A 21343-nucleotide genomic window follows, 5' to 3' on the forward strand; every position below is an offset into this window, starting at 1 on the left:
GGCGCGGTGCTTCCCCAGCTATAAATAGCTGCTGTGCGGGGGCGGGAGGATGGTGCCAGCGGTTTGTGAGCGCCTAGCCTGCTCCGAGCCCGGAGCTGGGCCAGGACCTTGCCCCGCGGCGGAGTGGGAGGGAAGGTGCAGAGGGGCGCGGGGCGGGGGCGCGGGACAGGGGTGCGGCACACGCAGGCGGGGCCGCGGTGGAGTTGCAGGCTAGGCTACCCCCACGCACTTAGTTGTTTGTCGTTTCTGCTTTTCCGCGGGAGGGGGAGGGGAGGGGTAGCCAGCAGTTCTGGGGACCTAGTGTGCGACGTCTCATTTGGTAGAAGAGGCTGGAAGCGGGCGGGCGCCAGCTGCAGGCAAATTGCAGGCTTCCCCAAACCCTGCCTGTGCTGGGGACTCATTACCTGTGGATGGCGCGGGGAATCCCTTGCCCTCGGGAGCCCAGCCAGGACTGCTGGCTGGGTGGAGGGCGATGGCGCCTCTGGCGGTTTCTGTACGGCCCTGCGGCCAAAGAGGCGGGCCCTGGTGGGTTTGCAGTGGAAGCTGCAGGACTTCCTGCCCCCAGGGGTGTTCAACCTAGCCTACCCTTGGCTGTGCCGCCAACCTTAGGCTTGGAGCAGGACAGTGGCTCCAAGTGTTGGGGCGGGGGCAGGGCCCTTCGCTCTTGGGGGCATCAGGAAAATGTGGAGTCTTGGCTCCAAAGGCCTCAGGACTCCTGAGGAGGGTGGCCCCTGAAGGAGATGGAGCTGTCTGGGCCAGCTGCGGGAGAGGTGCTGCCCTGCGAGCCTGGCGATGTCTGTGATATTCACCTTACTTGGGAACAGGCGGGGTGCAGTGGGAAGAGCAGAGTAGTCTGAGTTTTACCATACTTCCAGCTCCCTGCTGGCTGTAAGACAAGTCTCTCCCTGTGAGCTCTAAATTGATATCCCATGTTGGAGAAGCTGGACAGGCACCTTGTCAGTACCATTGGCCGCTGGGGCTCACAGCCACCAAGTGCAGCCCTACACACCCTCTCCAAGTAGTCTTGCTGTTTGGGAGGTTCATATGGGTTTGCCAGCGACAGGTCTCTCCCTAAGATTTTGGAGGATGCTGGTGTTCTCTCCAAGGCTGCTCCTGACCTGAGGGCCAAGGGTCCAGATTCTGTCCTCGCTCAGCTTTGGGTCAGTTGGCTGCCTCACTGAGGCTAGCCTGTGGGAAGTTTTTATGCTTCTCTGGGAGGAGAGGCCCTAATCTACCCCAGCACCCTTCCCTACGGAGGGGCTCCCTTGCTCTCTCCAGCTCATCACCCGCATGGAAGCAGGTCCTCGGCTGGAAGCAGCTTGCTCCCACAGCCCCAAGCCCGCTGCTCCTGGGAATGGGATGCCAGCAGGCTGCCCGCCCTTGCCTATTTGGAGCGCTGAGTCACCACTGCACCCATGCCAGGGGGGGGGGCGCTGCAGGAATCCCTCTGCCGGGGGGAATGGGTTCTCCCTTGGGTGCTCACAGCACTGTGTTTTCTGTGAATAGGAATGTTGGAGCTGAGCAGCCCTGGGAAGCCTGTTCACTGGTCATACTGTGGCACGTGGGGCTAACTGGGGACTGGGAAGGCCTAGGATGATGGTCCGTCCACCCCCCACCCTCGTGCAGCACACACCTCCTGTCATAAGTCAGCACCCAGGCCCTGCTACTGCTGCTGCGTACCTACTCTTTTGTCCCTTCTGGGGGATCCATTCCAAGGAGAAGGAGAAAAGATCTGTGGGGAAGGCTGTTCAGCCAGCATTGTTCATAATAATTCTAAAGACTAGGCCCAGGTGCCCACCAGGAGGGGACTGGATGGGTTTGGATACACCTGTGGGGTGATGTGCTGTCATCATTTTAAATGACAGGAGTTTTTGATGATTAAAAAAAATACCTGTGCTCTGTTTACCGAGTTAAAATTTAAGATAAAAATTACAAGCTCCGAAAAAACAAAGACAAGAACAAAGCCACACTCCTTTGTTCTCCTGCTCAGGATACTCTGGGTGATAAGGTCAACCCTAGGGGGTTGCCCATTTCCTCCCCCCTTGACAGAGGCTCCTCCTCTGCCCCCTACTCCTTCCTGGCTTTTCTCTGGCTTTCCCTGAACACCCCCTCCCCAAAGTCCTTATTCTCTCAGCCCGTTGCTCCCTATACCAACCATTTCTTCTCACCCCTCACCCTGGATGCATGTGTGTCTCTCTCTCCTACTAGTAGGGAACCCCTCTGGTGGGTGTGCCTGACCCATCCACGAGACTCCTGGTTCCTGGGATGCACTTGGCTTTCTGTGCAGTTGCCAGGCTGATCTGCCCTGGGAGACCCAGAGGCTGCTCTGGAGCAGCTCCTGAGTTGGGCCTCCCCAGCACCCAAAGGGGATTCATCCGGGACATAAACTCTCCAGAGCCTATTCAGGCCTTGGTTCATGCTGGGACTCACTCAGGGGCACCCTAGAGCTGTACCGAGGTTGAGGGGACTTGGAGGCCAGGGTTTGTGGCTTTGCCCTGGAACATTCCTTTCCTGGAGGCTGCTCAGGCAGGCCCAGTGGGGCCACATCCCTGTCTGCCTAGCCTGACTCTCATTTGGGAGGGCTTCCCTTCCCCCCAGAAGGCCAGGATCTCTTCTGGGGGCCTGAGGTGCCAGTGAGCAAGAGAGACACAGTTGTTCCTGCCCAACCCTAGGTAGCTCCGAGTCCAGGAGGCCGTGGTGGGGCGGGCCAGGATTCAGGTCCTTGGGACTGGCTACTGATCTCAAGCATCCTATGAGCAGCCCCTGGTCAGGTAGGGGAGGCCCTGAGAAGGCCCCAGGCAGACATAGGCCCCTCTGGCTTCAGCAGCCTGGGGTGAACTGGAGAGGGTCCAGACAGCCACCTGCCCAGCTGCCCACCTGTTGTCTCAGCAGTCTGAGCACCCCTAGGTCTCCCACAGTACTGTTGGCATCTCACTGCCTTTCCCTGCTTAGTTTTTCCCCAAGGCACCCAAGCCAGTCTCCTTTGTGGCCTTTCTGGGTGCTCCCAGGGGTGGTTACTTTCTCTTCTGTCTTCCTGCTTGAGTCTTGCCAGGTGCCCCAGCTGGGCATGACCCCAGTAATAGCAGAGTGGGGAAGGGACACCCGAGTCCTGTGGGTAGGGCAGCAGGGGACATCAAGAGGAGCCCAGCAGAGTTCTGGAAGACCGAGGCTGGAGGCCATTCCCAAAACAGGGGCTTAGGGGCCTAGATTATGAAGTCTCTGAGACGCTCAGAGGTACTGGTGGTGGACGCTTGCTCCCCATTCGTCTGCCAGCAGGTGTTCCCGTTCCCGCCTCCCCTTTCAAAGGGGCGTTCTCAGGTCTTCAAAGGCCCTGGCTCAAAACTGAAGTGATTTGGTATCACTGCTTGGTTCTGTGTCTAGTCTGTAAATCACAGATCACATTGCTGACCTTCTGTACCTTTGTAAGCATTCAGGGAGACCACAGGGGGAGAGACCTGAAGAGGGGGAGACTGATCCCTGTCTGGCCCCACACCAGGTCACTGGGTAGCTTCGGGCAGGTTGTCCGAACTCACCTCCCCCTCTGGAAGATGAGGGTGGGTTGGTTACACACTTGCATAGTCCCTGCCAGTGTGGGTGTGGGAGGGATCAATCTGCACCCAGTCCCCATGGCCTGAGCCTCGTTCACTCAGTGACAAGCCCGTGCCCTGGGTCTGAGTGCTGCTTAGATGGAACAGAGCCCGACTGGGCCACACCTCCCACCTGCCTCCTTCTCTGCTTTGGCATTTCCGGGCCCCGTGTTTCCCTGGGGAGCCTTTGCCTGTGCCCCTTGGAGTGCAGGAGGCCCAGGGGGAGCTGTCACCGAAAAATGGGATCCATGGAGGTGACGAGTGCATCTGGGAGCCCCAGAATGACCTTGGGGTGTACTGTCAAGAGGGCCTGAACAGCGGCCCTGCACAGGGCACTTGGAGCTACCGTGGAGAATCAGAACTGTATCTGGGCATGTGGTTTTGGGCTGCCAAGCTCAGAGTTGGTTCTTTTTTTTTTTTTTTTAAGATTTTATGTATTTATTTGACAGAGAGAGAGACAGCCAGAGAGAGAGGGAACACAGGCAGGGGGAGTGGAAGAGGAAGAAGCAGGCTCCCAGCGGAGGAGCCTGATGTGGGGCTCGATCCCAGATTGCCGGGATCACGCCCTGAGCTGAAGGCAGATGCTCAACGACTGAGCCACCCAGGCGCCCCTCAGAGTTGGTTCTGAGCCATGGGAAGAGGCTGTGCTGGCAGCCCTGCTGCTGTGCAGGGAGGGGGTCCAGGAGTATGGATGGGCAAGGCCCTCCAGCCCACACTGATCAGGAATCTGGAGGAGGGGAGTCCTTGCCCCTCCAGGAAGAAGCTTCCCCCAGACCACAGTATGCTGGAGACAGCATGAGCCTTAGGAGTGAGCACGACCTTAGCCTGGCAGCCAGGAGCAGTCCTCCATGCCAGCGGGGGCATCTGCTGTCCATCCCTGAGGTGCCACCTGCCAAGATTTTGGTGACCAGAGGCCAAGGCCTCATGGCCTTCCTGCCCAGGCACCAGCCTCACCCTGCTTTCCATCCCCCTTTGTGAGGGGACAGTGTGTTCATGGGCAAGAGTGTAGGGTGGCCTGGCAGCACCCCACCCCTTCCACCAACCCAGCTCTCGGCTCCCCTGGGAAGGTCCCCAAGGACCCCCAACCATGCTGGCTGGCCTCCATGAACCCCCAGGCTTGCCCCAGTGTGCGGCTCAGCTTTTCAAGCTCTGTTTCCTTAAGCAGCAGGAGGATGCCCTAGTCTCAAGGCTATAGGAAGGGTTTGTTAACTTGTATCAAGCGCTCAGCCCAGAGTCTGGGGCTCCATGAATTATCCAGGTGGTTATAGTCTGTCTCAGTGACCTCATCTGGCAGCCAGGAGCCTGGAACCACTTGGACGCATTGGGGGTCGGCTGAGATGCTCCAGAGCAGCTGCACGTGGGTGGAGCTTCGAGCACGTCCCGGGTTTCTAAGTGCTCCGAGGCTGCTGCTGTGCACCCCCAGCTGCCCATAGTTCTCCAAGCGGGAATCATCCCAGACAGGAATTGAGTGTGTGCCTGCACTTGGGCAGAGGGGAGTCTTGGGGTGCAGCCAGAGCTACAGGACAGGAGGGCAGCTGGGTGGGGCACGGGGAAGAATTAGGAGGGGCCCTGAGTCATGGCCCCGCCCAGCACCAGTGCTGCCTTCCTCCCTCGGGGGTGAGCCCCATCCCAGACCCTCTTCATGGGGTCCCTGCTGCCCCTGGCTCCCACTCCTTTTTTTTTCTTTAAAGAGTGGGAGAGGAAGAAGCAGGCTCCCAGTGGAGGAACCTGATGTGGGGCTCGATCCCATAACGCCGGGATCACGCCCTGAGCCGAAGGCAGACGCTTAACAACTGCACCACCCAGGCACCCCCCTGGCTCCCACTCCTGCCCTCACTTCTCTGTGATCCTGCTTTGGCCTGTCCTTCAGCCCCCAAGGGCAGGCCTCCCTCGGGTCGCTCCCAGCTGCCCCTCCCCTCGGGCACTGCTGCCTACTCCCTTCCCGTGAGACCCCTTCTTCCTCCAGCTCAGATGCCTCCTGGCACATCCCCTGCACCCTCCCTGAGGCCTGCACGTGTGGCGCCTGCTGCTGCAGGTGGAACCTGGCTGTACCCCTACGTCCCATGTGCAGACAGCCCTCGCCTGCTGCCTGTCCGCTCCCCGGGAGCTCCCTGTTCTCTGAGGGGCTTCCAAGCAGGCCCGGCCTGGCAGGGCTGTCTTCTCCTGAGGGGCAGTATGTGGGAGTGTGCTTTGGCTTCTTCCCCTCTGTAGGGGGCAGGAAGTGTCCCACCTGTCTTGGGGCTGCTGGTAGCGTGGGGGCTCTGGCCGCAAACACGGAAGCCCGGCACTGCCTGCTCAGGCAGAAGGCAGAGTCGTTGGCTTACTTGCCACCCTGCCAGCTTATGATGCTGCCTGGTGGCTCCACACCCTCAGGCCAGCTGTCCCTGGAGACTGGCTGCATGTCTGCAGGAACCTCCCCGGGGCTTCTGGTGTCTGTGGTTCCCTTCTGAATTTCTGCGGACTCTCTGGCTGATCTGTGTGGTCCTCCAGCCTTGCCTTTCTGAAATAGATGGTTATGTTCTGGCTGCGTGCACATATCTGGAAGGGAAATGGATTAATAGGGCGCCCTTGTGTGAAAAGATCCAAACCACGCCCCGAGACATGTGGTACCAAGTAGACCTGTCCTCACAGGGTGCATACTGGTCTCATCTCTCCTCAGGGATAGGCTGAAAGCCCTTCGGGAGTCTGGCTCTCAGGCACAGGGACGCTCCTGGCCGGTACAGAGGCCGCTCAGCGAGGCTCTCAGTCACTGGCTGCGGTGGAAGGTAGCCCAGTGGCCCCAGCCGTGAGGAGGGAAGCCACCTGCATTCTGGGCTTGGCTGCCATCCAGCAATGCGGCTGGGGGCTCACCGCCCTCAGTGGGCCTCGGGTTCCCACGTACACAATGAGCAGTTTGAGCCAGCTAAGTGTGCTTGAAAATGTCCATGATTGTGGAACTCTGATGCCACCGGATTTGTTAGTGCGCAGCTGGGAGCAGCATCCTGGGAATCAGGAACGGGGTGCAGGAGGAAGGGTAGGGGCGGGAAGGGCAGTCCCAAAGGGTGAGATGGGCAGGCCTGTGGTGCTGTGGCATGACAGGGCGCAGGTGGCAGGCAGACCCCCACTCCTGCTCACTGTGCATCCAGAAAGTGTCTTATCTAAGGCACTGCCTTGCTTCAATGAGTAGGTGACAGCCCCTGTCTGCATATGACTGCTGGTGAGACTAGCAGTGCCCGGCCACCCCTCACAGTCCCAGGTTGGCCCACTCCAGGGGGTGACATGGTAAGTCCTCCAGAGTGGTGTTTTTTTGTTTGTTTGTTTTGTTGTTGTGGGGTTTTTTTTGTTTGTTTTGTTTTGTTTTTAGCATGCTTACTGGCTCATTTTGGTACATCCCATCCCTCTTCCAAGAAAAAAACCACACAGGTAAATGCTCTGTGTCTTTGATTCTAGAACTTGGGAGCAAGAGCAGGAGTTTGGGGTTCCCTCTCTGCAGGGACCCTACCCATGTCCTCCACTCTCTGCCAAGTCTGCTGTGGTCACCTGGCCTACCCTGCAGAGGGCCAAATATGTTTTACCTCTGGCATTGCCTTCTCGGCCCCCCACTTTTTCATGGGAGAGAGGGGAGCTGGCCCTCTCCTGACCAGGAGCCTGGAGGCATATGCCTCTGAGCAACCCCAGGTCCTGCCAGCCCTCAGTGTACGTGTTGCTGACTTGCCATCAGCAAGGAGGCATGCTGCCACCAGCCCCCTCCAGTGCAGGGCTCATGTGCACACCCAGAGCTCTGAAGAGGATTCATTTCCCTGTGAGCAGAATTGTTTCCCACCTACCCTGGAAGGGTAGGCACCTTCTCAAGCTGGGCACCTTGCCTGCTCTGCCAGGTTTGTGTCACGTCCCTGGGGCCCTGGAACTGAAGCAGACCTGCCCCCACTTAGGATACATTCCCAGCTGCAGGCCCACCCCCTGACCGTCTAAGGGGCTGACCCTGAGTGGTCCTGGCAGAGACTTAGAAGGGCAGCAAGCCAGGAGGGCTTCAGAGAGGAGGTGACATCACAACCAGGCTTGAGAGGACACAGGAGAGCTGGCTAGACAGAGGAGGTGAGAGGGCACCCTAAAAAGTGAGAAGCATCAAATTCAAAACTCTGTAAGGGGGCAGGCTTGGTGAGTGTCCAGAGTCAAGGGAGGAGGGGTGCAAAGGCCAGTGAGGCTCAGGCTTCAGCTGAAGTAGGTAAGGAAGCTGGCTGGCAAGGGTATAAGCAGGGGAGGGAGCACCCACATTATCTTTTTCCTAACTTGTCCTGGCCCAGGCTGGGTGGCTGGATTGGAGGCAAGAGTGGAAGGAAGAGGCAGGATGAGGCCCAAGCTGGGGCAGGAATGTTAGGGGCACAAGGTGCAGGCTGGGATGCCAGGGAGGGGCAGGGGTGTGAGGACAACCCTGGGGTTCTAGCACAGTGGAAGAAACCTTTTCTAACAATTTATGAAGAATGAAATGGGCCACCTCCAGAGGTGGTGAGCTCCCCAGACGTGCAGGCTGAGGCTGGTGCCCACCAGGCAGGTTGTGGGGATCAGGCATTGGGGCCCATGTACCCCAAGTGCCTGGAGCCTCTTGAGACATTGTCATGATATCTGGGGCCCCATAACCCTTGCCCCTGCCCACAGCCAGGCTCACCCCACATCCCTGGCAGGCCTGGCTTCAGACCTCCTCCCCTCCCCCAGTCTGTGCCCTGACTCAGCTAGTATGGAGGGCAGGGGTGACTTGGGAGGAACAGGGCCACTTACTAGGGGAGGGTCCAGAAAAGTCAGCACCCTTCTCCTCACACAGCCACCCCCAAACATGATTTGGAGGAACAAATGTGAGTCTTCCATTCATCCTCCCTGATTGCTCCCCAAAGGACGTCAGGCGCCCTCCACCCCCAGGTGCTCATAAGGCAGCTGGGGAGAGACCTCCTGACCCCAGATCAAGGTGCACTGGGAAGAGTGATCTCCCCCTCTCCTTTGAGTCTTCAGAGCGAGGGAAGAGGGAGGCATTCGGTGAAATCCAGGGTCTTTCTGGGCCCTTATGGTTGACATTGCAGAGCAGGGCACGCCCCTCTGTGCCCTAAGGAGGAGTGAGATCCGGGAGCAGTAGGGTCACACCCAGCTCCCGGACTTGGCCTGTGGCCGTGGGCCAGCCCTGGCACATGCCTGTTGTGTCTCGGCACATGGCCGGGCTGTGTTTCTGGCTTTCCCCCTCTCCTGTCAATAGAGATGGCACCTTCTCGGCCACTGCTGCACATCGGGGGGCAGGGTGTCAGGGCCACACTGGCCAGACTGCTTGTCCTCTAGAGTGGCAGCTTTTCCTGAGCTGCTGCAGAAGCCACTGGGCCCGGTGGGAAGATACAGCATTGGTGTTGGTGCCGTGGGTGAGGGTGGCCTCAGCCTCCTGGTTTTGTCCAGGCCGGGAAGCAGCTAGTGCCTTGTCTGGTACTGCTTGGGATGAAGGGTGGCTGCCAGCCTTCACACAGCACCCCAGACTGCTCGGAGGTTAGCGGGTGTGTGTCCAGCGTGGAGGATGTCCGGGCTTGGAGCTGTGGGTTTTAGGCTCCTCTCTTGTTTGAGTGGCTCAGGGCTGGAGGTGCCCTGCCTTCCCTCCCGGGGCTGCTGGAGCATGTATTTAGTCACTGAGCACCCACGGGAATAGGGCCCGGGGGTGGCACCCCCTGGGTACACTGCTGGGGGCCCCGGGTGGAGGAGGCAGCATTGCTCACAGCCCCAGTCCCTTCTGAGCAGGAATTTTTCTAGGGTGTTGGCTGCAGGGAGCCAGCTGTGAGCCTGCCTGCTCCTTCCAGGGCCCCAAAGTCCTGCCCCAGAGATGTTAACTCCTAATGTCCAGGTAATGCCCAGGCCCTGCGGCCTCAGGCTTATTTCTCTTCACTTATAATTCTCTCCCTTGGTCATCCTTTCCTTCACCATGCCTCTACTGGACCAGTACGTCTCAGACACTGTGTTGGGTGTGGGGACGCCCCAGGGAACCAGACCTGAAGATGCCGATGGGCAGGGTGCCCAGTGCAGCAGTGGGCTGAGCACAGACTGAGGGAGATGGTGGCGGGGCTCCCCAGAGCCAGCCCTGCTCCAGCTGAGCCTTCAGACAGTGAGGTTGGATGGCCGAGAAGTGGAGGAGGGGGTCCTGGGCGGAGTGCACCCTGGACAAAGGCAGGTTGGAGGGAACCTGGGCATTCTGCAAGCTGCAGGTCATTTTCAGCCCAGCCCTCTAGTCTCTGGGCATTGCTGGAGGGAAGGGTGGGGGCCAGGCTTGAGCCTGTCTGGCCAGTGACAGCTGCCAGAAGTTCACAGTGGCCACATTTTGACCCATCTTTTTGGTCCTAGGAGTTAGTCCCGTGGCTGAGTCAGCACCTGTGCGGAGGCACAGAGGCTCTGGGCTTCTCCCACTGGTTGCATCTGACTAGGCATGACCTGCATGTTTCTTGTTGGGGACAGAACAAGTACGTACGTGCCATGCAGCCATTCGGAAGAGGAGAGTGCAGAACAGTGCGTGTATCCTACGCCACCACCTGCAGGGGGAAATAGGTGGGGGTAGCCACACACTCATTCCTCTCAGGACAGCAAGAGGGGTCCGAGTGCCCTCCGGTCCTGTGGCAGGCTCCAGCCGCAGCAGCGCCCCTCACACGCCCACCTCTGTCCATCTCACAGGGCATCTGGCGGATCCCCGTGGACGAGATCGACCGGCCGGGCAGCTTCGCCTGGCACATGAACCGCTCCATTGTGCTGCTGCTGAAGGTGCTGGCCCAGCTCCGGGACCACAGCACCCTGTTGAAGGTGTCCTCCATGCTGCAGCGGACCCCGGACCAGGGCAAGTGAGTGCAGCCGCCTGGCCTAGTGTGTGCTCGGCCCCATGAGAACAGCTGGCGTTGCCGTGGTCAGAGCACGGGCACACATGCAGGCTAGAGCCCCTCACCAGAGCCTAGACCAGCCCTTCTCTTCAGTCAGGGGCCTGTCTGTCTGGTATCTAGACAACATCCTGCCCTGTGCCCCTGGGGCAAACACAGGCTGTGGACAAGCTACCGCTTCCTTTCCTCCTGCTTCCCTTTAGCTTGGGGCTTTCAGGGTGCTGTCAAGTTGTGGGGAAGACAGGTGTCCAAGTGATAGCCAGGGTCCCCCAGGTGAAGGCGAGTATAACCAGCCAGGCAACAGGGGGGCCTGGGCCACAGAGGTAACCAGGGATCGCTTTGCCAGACAGGATGGGACAGGTAGGCCCAAGGGACACCTGCTGCAGCCGCCACTTGGCAGGAGTTATGGAGGATCCTGGGAGACGGGGTGTGGCCCAGTTGGGCCAACAGCCGTCCTCTGCACCTGCACCACTTTACCTTCTCTCATCTCGTTCACCTGTAGGAGCTGGGGTGGGGCCTTCAGCCGGGGCGTGCGGCGCCCTGGAGACAGGCTTTACAGAGAGAAGCCAGAGCCCCCAGCTCTCACTCGGCCCAGCCCGGCCCTGCCCACCCCGCTCCCGGGGCTCATGGCCAGGTCCGGAGGGCCCAGGGCAGTCTGTGCTGGGTGCTGAGGCAGGAGGCTCAGGGAAGGCTTCCGGGGAGTGGACCCAGGCAGAAGGGATGCTGAAGGACCAGCAGGTGTTCTCAGGGCAGGGCCACCATCCAGGGCCGTGTGGCTCTGAGGCTCTGCCGTCTTCTCTGGCCACCCCCGTGTGCTTGCAGGAAGTATCTGCGAGATGCTGACCGCCAGGTCCTGGCACAGCGGGCCTTCATCCTCACTGTAAAGGTGCTGGAGGACACTCTGAGCGAGCTTGCAGAGGTATGCCCGTGGCCCCTGTCCCCTCCCAGGTGGTGGCCCCGGCCCTTGGTTTCACTGCCGTGAGGCAGGTCCCATGTCCCCACCTGTGAAGTAGTGGGGAAGGTCAGTACAATAAGGAAGTGGCAGACACTTTGTGAGGTGCTGACCCACTTGGCATATGTGGACTTGTGGTCAGGAAGGACAGTAGTGACACTCCCTGAGGCTGCTGTGCATGAGGGGCACGTGAGGGCCCAGAACAGGAGAATTCAGCTCTGCCGCAGGCCTGTGTGGCGGCCCCTGGCAGGTTACCTCCCCATAAGCCGCCCAGGACTGCCCTGAGGCCCGTACTTAGAGGAAGGCCATCCCCACACAGGCCAGGCCTACACTTCTGGAGCAGCACCAGCTCCAGTGCCCATCAGTCCTCTCAAGGCTGGAGGAGCAGAGCAGGGAGGGACTTTCTCAGGTGGGTCTGAAGGCCCAGCCTGGGCCAACTAGCAGACAGCCAGACCCAGAGTGGCCCCTGGGTGTCAGGGGTGCTTTGTTGTGGTAGAAGCACAAGAGACACAGTCTTTTACCTTCGGTTTTCTCGTAGGGGTCAGAACGCCCAGGGCCCAAGGCCTGTGGCCTCCCTGGAGCCAGGATGACCACTGACGTCCCCCACAAGGCCAGTCCTGAGGATAGTCAAGAAGGCCTCCCCCACTCCAAGAAGCCCCCTCTGGCTGATGGCTCAGGGCCAGGGGCCGAGCCAGGAGGCAAGGCGGGCCCTCTCAACCACCGGCCTGTGGCCATGGAGGCAGGAGACAGTACAGACCAGGCCGGGGATCGGAAGGACAAGGAGAGTCCCCGGGCAGGGCCTACCGAGCCCATGGACACGGGTGAGGCCACTGCTCGCTGCTCAGACTCCGAACGGGCGCCACCGCCACAGCCAGGCCGCCCCCCAAGGGACCGTGGCCCCGAGAGCCGTCCCACTGAGCTCTCCTTGGAGGAGCTGAGCATCAGTGCCCGGCAACAACCCAGCCCGCTCACATCGGCCCAGCCAGCCCCGGCTGCCGCCCCTGCCACCACCCCTGGGGCCAGAGGGGGCAGCCACCCCGAGGAGCCACCCACACGGCCCAGCCGAAAGAGGAAGCTCCTAGAGGACACAGAGTCGGGCAAGACACTGCTGCTGGATGCCTACCGTGTGTGGCAGCAGGGCCAGAAGGGTGTGGCCTACGACCTGGGCCGCATCGAGAGAATCATGTCCGAGACCTACATGCTCATCAAGCAGGTGGGTGGCCGTGGGCAGGCCTGCAGTTCTGTTCTCACGGCAGGCCCTTCCCGGTCTGTGAGGGACTGTAGGGCCCTTGGGCCATGCTTGTTAGGAGTCATTCCCACCCCGGCCCCGCTGTTCACGTTCCTACATTTGAGGTTTTCTACCACGAGTGTGCTGTAGAGTCAGAAAAGCTCGGGTCACGTCCAGTCCTCGTGTTGTACGCTGTAAGTACGGGGCGGTTTTGTCAACTGCGGCTCAAGAGAGCTGGGGAAATACACGGAAGAACAGAAAAAACAAAAAGGGGAAACAATGTCCTTGGAAAACTCTATTCTCAACTTTAAAGGAAATGAATCCATTTGCAGAAATCTCATCACATCCAACACAGGGGGACGGGACCCCTGATCCCCCCTCGGGGCCAGGCTCTGGGTCACTTCCTCCGAGACCTTTGTGGCCAGCACCTGAAGGTGGCTGCAGTGCCCTGAGTAGGTGATGCGGCTCTGCCACACTTATTTTTTGTTTTCCTTTTAAAAATAATTTTTTTACTACATTAGACATGCAGTTATTTCTCTATTTAAAATGATCTGCACAGAAAGAGCCCCAGAACTGCAGTGGCTGGTTCAGCCTGGGTGCCGGTCCTGATACGCGGTTTCTTCCCAAATCGTGTCTGTTTGTGGTGCCCTTTGGAGAGTGCCTGTTCTGTCACCCCCTTACCAGCATCCAGGATCAACCTTTCTTTGGTTCTGTTGCTGATGAATTAGGAAGAACCAAGCCCTCCCTTCCCTGCTGGTGAGGGTGGGCCTTTCCCCGCCCTGCCTGCCCCAGCCTGGCTCCTCCTGCCGCCCCAGCCTGTCTCCCTCACGCCCTGCCCGCTGCTCCACCAGGGCAGCCCTGTGCCTCCCTGGCCTCGTTGCCGTCCCCCTGTGCCTTGGGCTCTTGGTCTCTGGGTCAGTCAGACCTCCCTCCACCTGGACCTCAGACCCTGAAAGGCCCCGCATCCCACTCGCTTGAGGAGCAGGGTCTGGCTCTGATGCCGCCAGCCTCAGCCCCTGAGGACACAATATGACACGGTCCCAGACGTGATCTCCACAGGACCAGCTGGGCCCAGAGTAGTGGCCCCAGGGGATGGACCCGGGAGATGGGTGTGTGCTTCTGCCCATGCTCTCCAGCCAGCCCGGGAGTGTCGGGGGGTCTTCAGAGGAACTGGTCCTCACACTCCAGGCGCCGGGACGAGGCCAGCCACCATGGCCGGGCCCTTTGACTTCGAGCGTCTCCTTGCTCAGGTGGACGAGGAGGCTGCGCTGGAGCAGGCCGTGAAGTTCTGTCAGGCCCACCTCGGGGCCGCCGCCCAGAGACAGGTGAGCTGAACCCAGCCTCTGCCGCCTCCTCGTATGGGGCCCACCCCATGCCAGGGCCCCAGGCTGCAGACTGAGAAGTGGGCACACCTCAGGAGGGACCGTTTCTGAGGTCAGCATGGGCCGAGGGGGGATGGACGGGAGGCAGCTGAGCCTCAGGCCCCCAGGGAACCCCTGATCGCTGGCCCAGGTGGGGCAGCATCGTATGGTGGGTGGGGCCTTGACAGGCCCAGACCCCAGCTCTGAGGGTGTGACCTGAGGGGTCCCTTCACCTCAGCTGCTTTTTCTGTAAATGGGGAAGATGGTTCTTACCCAGCTGACCTCACCTGGAAAAGTGACTTCATTTGGGACAAAGGTAGAGGAAGTGATGGGCTGGGATGTGAATTGGCTAGGAGCAGAATGGATGGGGGTCCTGGGGTTTATTCAGCAAGGGAGGGAGCAGAGTGGTGCTGGGTCTGAGAAAGACTCTCCCCGCTATTGAGGGAAGACAATGGGCTGGTGCAGGGACCCAGTGAGCAACAGGTGGGTTTGAGATGTCAGAAGATGCGCCAGTGTGACTTGGTGTCAGGGAGGAGGGGTGAGGCCCACTGGGCTTTGGCCAGTGGATCTTCTTCTAGGAGAGAGGTGTAGGATGGAGCCCTTCAGGGGGTAAGTGCCCCTGAAGCCATCGGTTTGAGGCTCAGAGGCCACAGCTTTTGAGGAGTGGTGGGACTGAGGAGGGGGTGAGTGGTCAGGGCTGAAGGAGAGGGGTCTCCTGGGAGAGGCCCAGCTCAAGAAAAGGCCCATAGTCAGGGTCTGGCCAGCAGAGAAAGGGGGCACCCGGTCTAAAGCTGGGGGGACATTGCAGTCCTGTTCAGTAGTGCCATCGGGGCATTTTCCTGCACCACACATGGGCATTTCTGCAGGAGTGACCCTTGGGCCTGGGTCGTTGGGTCAAAGGGCAGATACTTGCCATTTGAATGTGCGTGGCCTCTTGTCCTTCCGCAGCAGCACAAGAGGGCAGGTCTTGCCCCCCCAGCCTCGCCCACACACGGCCCTCTCTTGGCACCTCCCCCCTGGGGAAGTACCTCACAGGGAGTCCGGAGGCAGGATCTCAGGACAGTGGGCATCCATCCACCTACGGTCTGGGGACTCAAGTCCCAGGTTCCCCAGCAGCAGGCTGGTGGATGCCTCAGTGTCCAGACAGGCTTCCTCTCAGTGAAATGGGGCAGCAGGCCACCATCCCTGCCCAGACTCTAGGTCTGAGGACGTCCAGTTCAATCTTGACCAAGCGGGCTGATCCCCCAGCTGAGGACCAGCTTCCCAGGGGAGATATGCCCCAGGCCACCAGCAGTCCCCGCTGTACCATTGCCAGAGCAGCCAGAGTTCACAGTGCAGCCAGTGTGGTTCCTGCGGCCTACGTGGCCTTCACCGCAGCCTCTGCTACCATGGGACAGGAGTGATTGCCCAGGGCCCCAGTTTGGGGCTTGGCCCCAGGGGTCCCCTCCTGCCTCCTCTGCTGACCCAGATGGGGGCAGGTGGGCAGTGAGCACTCCAGACAGAGAAGGGCTGTTTCTGACGCAGCCTTTAAAAGGTGCTAGTGATAGAACCACACAGGAAAGCCCCAGACAGTACCTTCCCTGTCCTGTGGCTAAAGGAGGTGCTGAGCTGGCAGGAGCCAAGGGCAGGGAAGGGTCCCATTTCTTAGATAAAGAGATCGAGGCCCAAAGAGGACCAGCACCCAGCCGGGGGGGGGGGGGGGGCCACCTCTGGCCAGTGCCGGGACGGGGGTGGCCACGGCCCTGAGCCTGCTTCCCCCGCCCCTCAGGGAGGGTCCGTTTTCTGCTGGAGGCATGTCCCAGTTGCCATGGCAGCCCAGCGCACACCTGGAGAGTGCTCTGGACATAATTAGAGGCTCAGGGCTCTCGCTGCCGTGGCTGAGGCTGGCTCCTGCAAGGACAGACACAGCACCCACCTTCTCTATGGCATGTCCGCCCATGAGAGACAGGTCTGTCCTGCCTCTCCTCGCCCTGGAAGCTCATGCTTATCCCAGACACGTCACACAGTAGAGTCGCAGGGTCTGTCCCGGACTTCATGAAACTGGGGACAAGACATCTCAAACAGCAGATATCAGAAGAGGCAGAGTTACAGCGGGGAGCCAGCCGTTCCCCAGCACCGAGGTGCCCCCAGCAGGTGTGAGCCCTCCCTGCACTTGCAGCCACCAGGAGGACTCCCACTGTCCCCGGTATGGGCCGGTTCCAATAGTGCATCGGCCCGGGGCTGGGGGGCGGGCGGCTCACACACGGGGCCCACCTTGCAGCATGCCCTCAGTGAGCTGCAGCCTCCACAGGAGCATGGGCTTTGTGTGCAAAGCAGAAGGGGCCTGGTGGCAGAGGGAACTGTGTGGATGAAGACGGGGAGGCCCCAGTGGGCCTGGCTCACCTAGGAATGGAAGGCCTGTGGTGGGAGCTGCTGGGGAGACTGAAGCCAGGCTACCCAGCATTGTGGCTTTGGGGCTGCAGTCTTGAACTCAGGAAGCTGACTCTTGGTGTCACCCAGCTCCCTTGGGATGGTCCTACCAGTGGCCCTTGGGAAATCACCCTCCAGGACTGACCTGGTGCTACTGCAGTCCCCACATTGGGCGCAACGACCCAGGAGTGGGAGCGTGAGGTTGGCCAGCCCCGGGCCCTCTGCTGGGTCCCTATCAGCAGCTCCTGGACATCCTCCCAGGGAGGGGCTGTGGGTCGCCAGCAGTTTCCCCACATTGCAGACTCCCGAAGGGCTGCCTAGGGGCCTCGTTGGCAGCGTGGGGGGGCTCAGGATCAGGTGCCATGAGGGCATGTTGGCAGGCCCAGGCAGGTGTCCTGTGGGATGGCAAGGGCTCTGGGCTGCCCAGCCAGCCTTCCTCAACTCCCTTTATTCTCACAGGCCGCAGGGGACACACCTACCACCCCAAAGCACCCCAAGGACAGCCGAGAGAACTTTTTCCCTGGGGCTGTGGCCCCCACGGCTCCTGACCCTGTGCCGGCCGATGCTCTCCAGCGGCCCAGTGACACTCACGCCAAGCCTCGCCCTGCACCGGCTGCATCCACGGCGATCATCCCCTGCCCTCCCTCAGTGTCGGCCTCCACTCCAGAGCCGTCCAAGGACTCTGGGTCCCCCCGGCTACATAGGCCAGAGGCCACCCCCAGCATGATCTCTCTGGGCCCAGGTAAGTCCCATCCCGTCTACTAGGCGGTGAGGCCAGAGCTGGGCCCAGGCCCCTGCCACCAGTGGCAGCAAGTCCTGCTCCTTGCATGGAGAGTGGGGGCAGGGCGGGGTGAGGCCAGGACGACCTCCAGCCTGGTGAGCCTTGGGAAGCACATCATGGGGGCCCTGGAGGGCAGGGGGCACAACCTACTGGTGTGCCCATCACTCTCCCAACCTTCCTCCCATCCCACAATGGAGGCAGGGACACCAGCCCCCGACAGGGATGTGGCGAGGAGGGAGGGAGCCAGCATTGACATCAGGTGTTTGCCTGTTTACACATTCATTTCTCTTACCACAAACCCTTGTGACGGAATAGATAAGTAGGAATTCTGGGGAGGAGCAGGTGTTCTGACTTCGGCTTCCTGGAGGCCTCACAGGGACCTGCTGTGGTTGGGGGCATTCCTGCCCGGGCCCTTGTGGGCAAGGCACACGGAAGCCAGCCAGCATGGGGCAGGGCAAGGCTGGTCGGTGGGCTTGTGAAGGACAAGGAACACGGCCCCAGGCTCCGGCAGACTGAGGGCGCCCTGGTTCCTTCTAAAACCCAAGATGCCCTTGGGGACGGCAGCCCACAGGCAGGAGCAGCTGGCAGACCCGAGGGCAGACGGGTCTGCACCTTTCCCGGGAGGGGACACTGACCTCCCCATGCCAGGCCCTCCCCTGCCCTCTGTGCCCTGTTCCTGGGACCAGCTTGGGCCCCTGCTGCGGCCCTGCACTGGCCCTTTGCTCCTGCAGGCTCATCTGTCCTCCCAGTCACAGTCCCGTGCAGCCTTTTGACCATGCTGCCTTGCCCTGAGTGTGGTGGTGGTGGCAACAAGCAGGGTGGAGTGGAGGCCAAGGGTGGCAGTGCTCCCTCTCTTCGCTCTTTCCTACAGCGCAGGCGTCAGGTGCTTCTTCTCACCTGATGCCAGTCCCCAGTTTGCTTTGGGGAAGTATAGGGACCCTCTGCCCCGTCGCTTACAATGACACTGGTCGTGGCCCCACGAGCTGAAGAATCACTTCCCTTAAGTCAGCTCCTGCAGCTGTTCGTTCTGAGGGAGCCTCTGAAGGCTGCAGGGCAAAGACCAGTTCCACCACCAGGTGCCCTTGGCTGTCCCTGCTCCCCTCCGTGTGCTGGGCGCGTCGCCGTGTCCAGCACACCGTGCGTCAGATGGAGGTGATACCCACTCAGCTCAGTGCTTGGCAGAGTGAGCCCAGCCACTGCGCGGGGTCTGGTTGTGGTGATGTCGGAGGACACTGACGACGGGAGTCCACAGCCCTCTGAAATCGCTCACTCCCACGGAGACTTGGCTCCCTCCAGGTGTTTCCTCCCGCACCTTCGGCTGTCTTGGCCTCCACCTGACTCACCGCAGTGATCCCGTAGCCCCTGAGAATCCGGAATTCCCGAGCATCAGGCTGTCAGCTGGTGATCTCAATTCTCCCGGTTGCTGGCAGGTCTCAGGTTCTCACTGGCTGTTGGCTGGAGGCCTCAGTTCCTCCACTGTGGGCCTCTCCGTAGGCTGCTGAGTGTCCCCACGTCGTGGCCCAGGGCCCGGGGTCTGAGAGAGAGGGAGCACTCGAAGGAAGCCGCACTGTCCTTTATAACCTGATCTTGGAAGCGAGTGACCATCACGGGTGTTGGCCACACATAAGCGGGTACAGGGTGGGAAGGTCAGGGTGCGGATACCAGGAGGTGGGGCCAGCAGGCCGCCTGGAGCCTGGCTGCGTTCCTTGCCTCTTCTGCTCACCATGCCCTGGCCGCAAGCAGGCCCCAGACTGAGTCGCACGTTCTTTCCCTGTGTTAGGTCAGTGGAAGAGCATGTACTTTCCAGTGTTGTTCATCCTGGAGAATTGATCCTTTCTTATTGCCTTCCCTCAAACTAAACTGAACAGCCTTTTGCTAGAATGGAACTCTTACATGACACCGGCGGTGGGGGTGGCCGTGGGTGGAGAATATGTGACGCATGGACCTGGTGTGGAGCGACCTGCCGGCCTCTTGGGGCTGCCTCGGGGTCTGCAGGCAGGTGGTGTTTGGCTGGCCGTGTTGGGGTGGCCACCCCGATGGTTCCCAGAGCTCCCTGGGGTGGCATGAGGGCCACACTGGGATGGGCACATCGCCTCTGAGCCCACTTCCCACAGCCTCCAGGACAGGGACAGCACCGGGAAGGAGCTGCCTAGCACCTCCTGGTTCCCCAGAGGTGGCAGGGTGGCCCGGGGACGTGATCTAATCTGCCTGTGCTGGTGCCCAGCAGGCAGCCCAGACCCGGTTGTGAGTTTGGACAGACAGCAAGGGCAGGCCTGCCCTGCGGAGGTGCCCAGGAACTAGAGGGTGTACAGGCTGGGGGCTGCAGCCAGAGACGGAGGCACAGGAGGCCGCAAGCCACCTGAGAGAGCAGGCTTGGGACGGATCCTCCCAGGACACTGTCCCCAAGGTGCGAGAACGGGGAAGGCAGCCTCAGAGGAGACCTTGACTGGCACCGTCCCCAAGGTGGACAGCGCTGCCCTGCCCCTCACCAGGGTGCCCCTCACCCAGGCCTTCTGGCTCCAGCCAGGGGAAGGCAGCCGACAGTGGCTGGCGGTGTCCACTCCCAACTTGTCCCACCTGCTGCAGCCTGCAGATGGCCGGGGGTGTTCTCAAGCTTCCCTGGTCACTAGCTGAAACCTCACCCAGCCGCCCAGGTTGTGCTGACCAAGGCGGCTGGCCTCATGCGGCAGATGCATCCCCTTGGGGAGTTCAGGGACACTCCTAACCATGTGTCCCCCCACCTCCCACCTTTGTACTGAGCATGTGTTCTTTGTTGGGTGCCTGCCCACCACAGGCCCAGACCTGGTTTCATGCTAGCATAGTGCCGGGCCCACAAGTGAGTGAGGGTCCCTTTTGCTGAGGGGTCACGCCTTCAGAGTGGGGAACTAGATCAGGGAGAAAGAGTAGAAAGGACACTTCAGGCCATGGGGCCAGCCTTTAGGTAAGGAAAGCGCCTGCCTCAGCAGGGCACCTCCAGCCAGTGAGTTGAGCAGGCTGCAGTGCCGGCCTCATGCCATTTCGAGAAGCCAGGAAGAGTCTGAGTCAGGGCTGGCACTTCCAGGACACTGGTCCTTGGGGACCTGGTACCCAGGCCATGAGTCTGCCCAGGGGAGGAGGGAGAGTGGCCTGACGGCAGAGGATTCCAGCCTGGCTGTATATTTCCCACTGACAGAGAAGCTGTGGTCTGGGAGGCCAGGGGGGCCCATAAGGCCCTTCTCCAAAGGCTGGGCCCCCAGGTTGATCCCCTCCTGCTCAGGCCCACCTGCAGCCCTCCTCACAGGCCTCCAGGGTGGTCTTGACGAGGGGAGGGGGCTGCCTGACCTAGGGAGCTCTACCCCACATGCCTGAAGCGCTCTGCTAAATGCCCTTGCCCCAAGTGTCCCTTCTCCTCCTGGTGGCCCATCAAGACAGTCCCCTGGGGTAGGAGAGAGCCAGCCTGACACCTGGTCCCCCTGAGGGCAGCCTCCATCCATTTTGCCAGCTCCAGGCCCTCCCTGCACCCTGCCCCCCCACCATCATGCTCCTGTCCTACAGATACCTATCAGCAAGGAAGCCAACTGCCCTTCCAGGCCACCCAGACAGCTCCTCCAAATCCCTTAGGGAACAGCTGCCTGAGAAGAGGTTGGGCAGAGGCAGGCATAGCGTTACCACCTAAAGAAAGGCCTGGAGCAGACACCCGCTGGGCCTGCTTTGTGAGTGCGTGCCCAGCCACAGTGAACCGAGTCCTGACCCAGTGGCACAGGATTCCGGCTGTGGTCCCTCCTGCCCGAGTCCAGGAGGGCAGCAGGAGGAGCCTTCCGAGGTGCTCATCCCTGCCTGCCATCGTGTAGGGGGCTGGACCCTGGGACAAAGAGGCTGTGACCATGGCTGCCAGGCAGTGGGGCCTGGGGAAGGGAGGGACTGGCTCATGGTGTGGGCAGCCAGGGAAGGCTCTGTTCTCCGGGAATTGGAAGCCAACAGGCAGGAGGCCAGGGTGCTAAGTCACCCCATCTTTTTCCCTGTCGCAGGAGCTTTCACTCCTGCCTGGCCCGGGATGGGGTAAAGGGAGGCTTCACCTGCTGGAGAAGGGGGAGGAGGAAGGACTTGATGGGAAAGTGGGGGAATGAAAGGGTGGCGGGGTGATGGCCGTCTCGGCCTGAATAAGAAGGAAGAGAGGAGTAAG

The 21343-nt window shown here is 60.7% G+C and overlaps 1 protein-coding gene across 2 annotated transcripts in view; it reads left to right on the forward strand.

Moving 5' to 3' along the window:
- Positions 1-21343, forward strand: part of CABIN1 (calcineurin binding protein 1) — a 125024-nt gene that overhangs the window by 100999 nt on the left and 2682 nt on the right. For both annotated transcript variants that reach the window (XM_034642006.1, XM_034642007.1), the window contains exons 23-27: positions 10254-10417; positions 11273-11369; positions 11941-12615; positions 13881-13955; positions 16860-17142. In XM_034642006.1, the coding sequence (XP_034497897.1) occupies positions 10254-10417; positions 11273-11369; positions 11941-12615; positions 13881-13955; positions 16860-17142 (1294 nt within the window). The remainder of the gene's footprint in view (positions 1-10253; positions 10418-11272; positions 11370-11940; positions 12616-13880; positions 13956-16859; positions 17143-21343) is intronic.

This window comes from Ailuropoda melanoleuca, chromosome 14 (genome assembly GCF_002007445.2).
Source record: "Ailuropoda melanoleuca isolate Jingjing chromosome 14, ASM200744v2, whole genome shotgun sequence".
In the NCBI taxonomy this organism is placed as follows: Eukaryota; Metazoa; Chordata; class Mammalia; order Carnivora; family Ursidae; genus Ailuropoda; species Ailuropoda melanoleuca.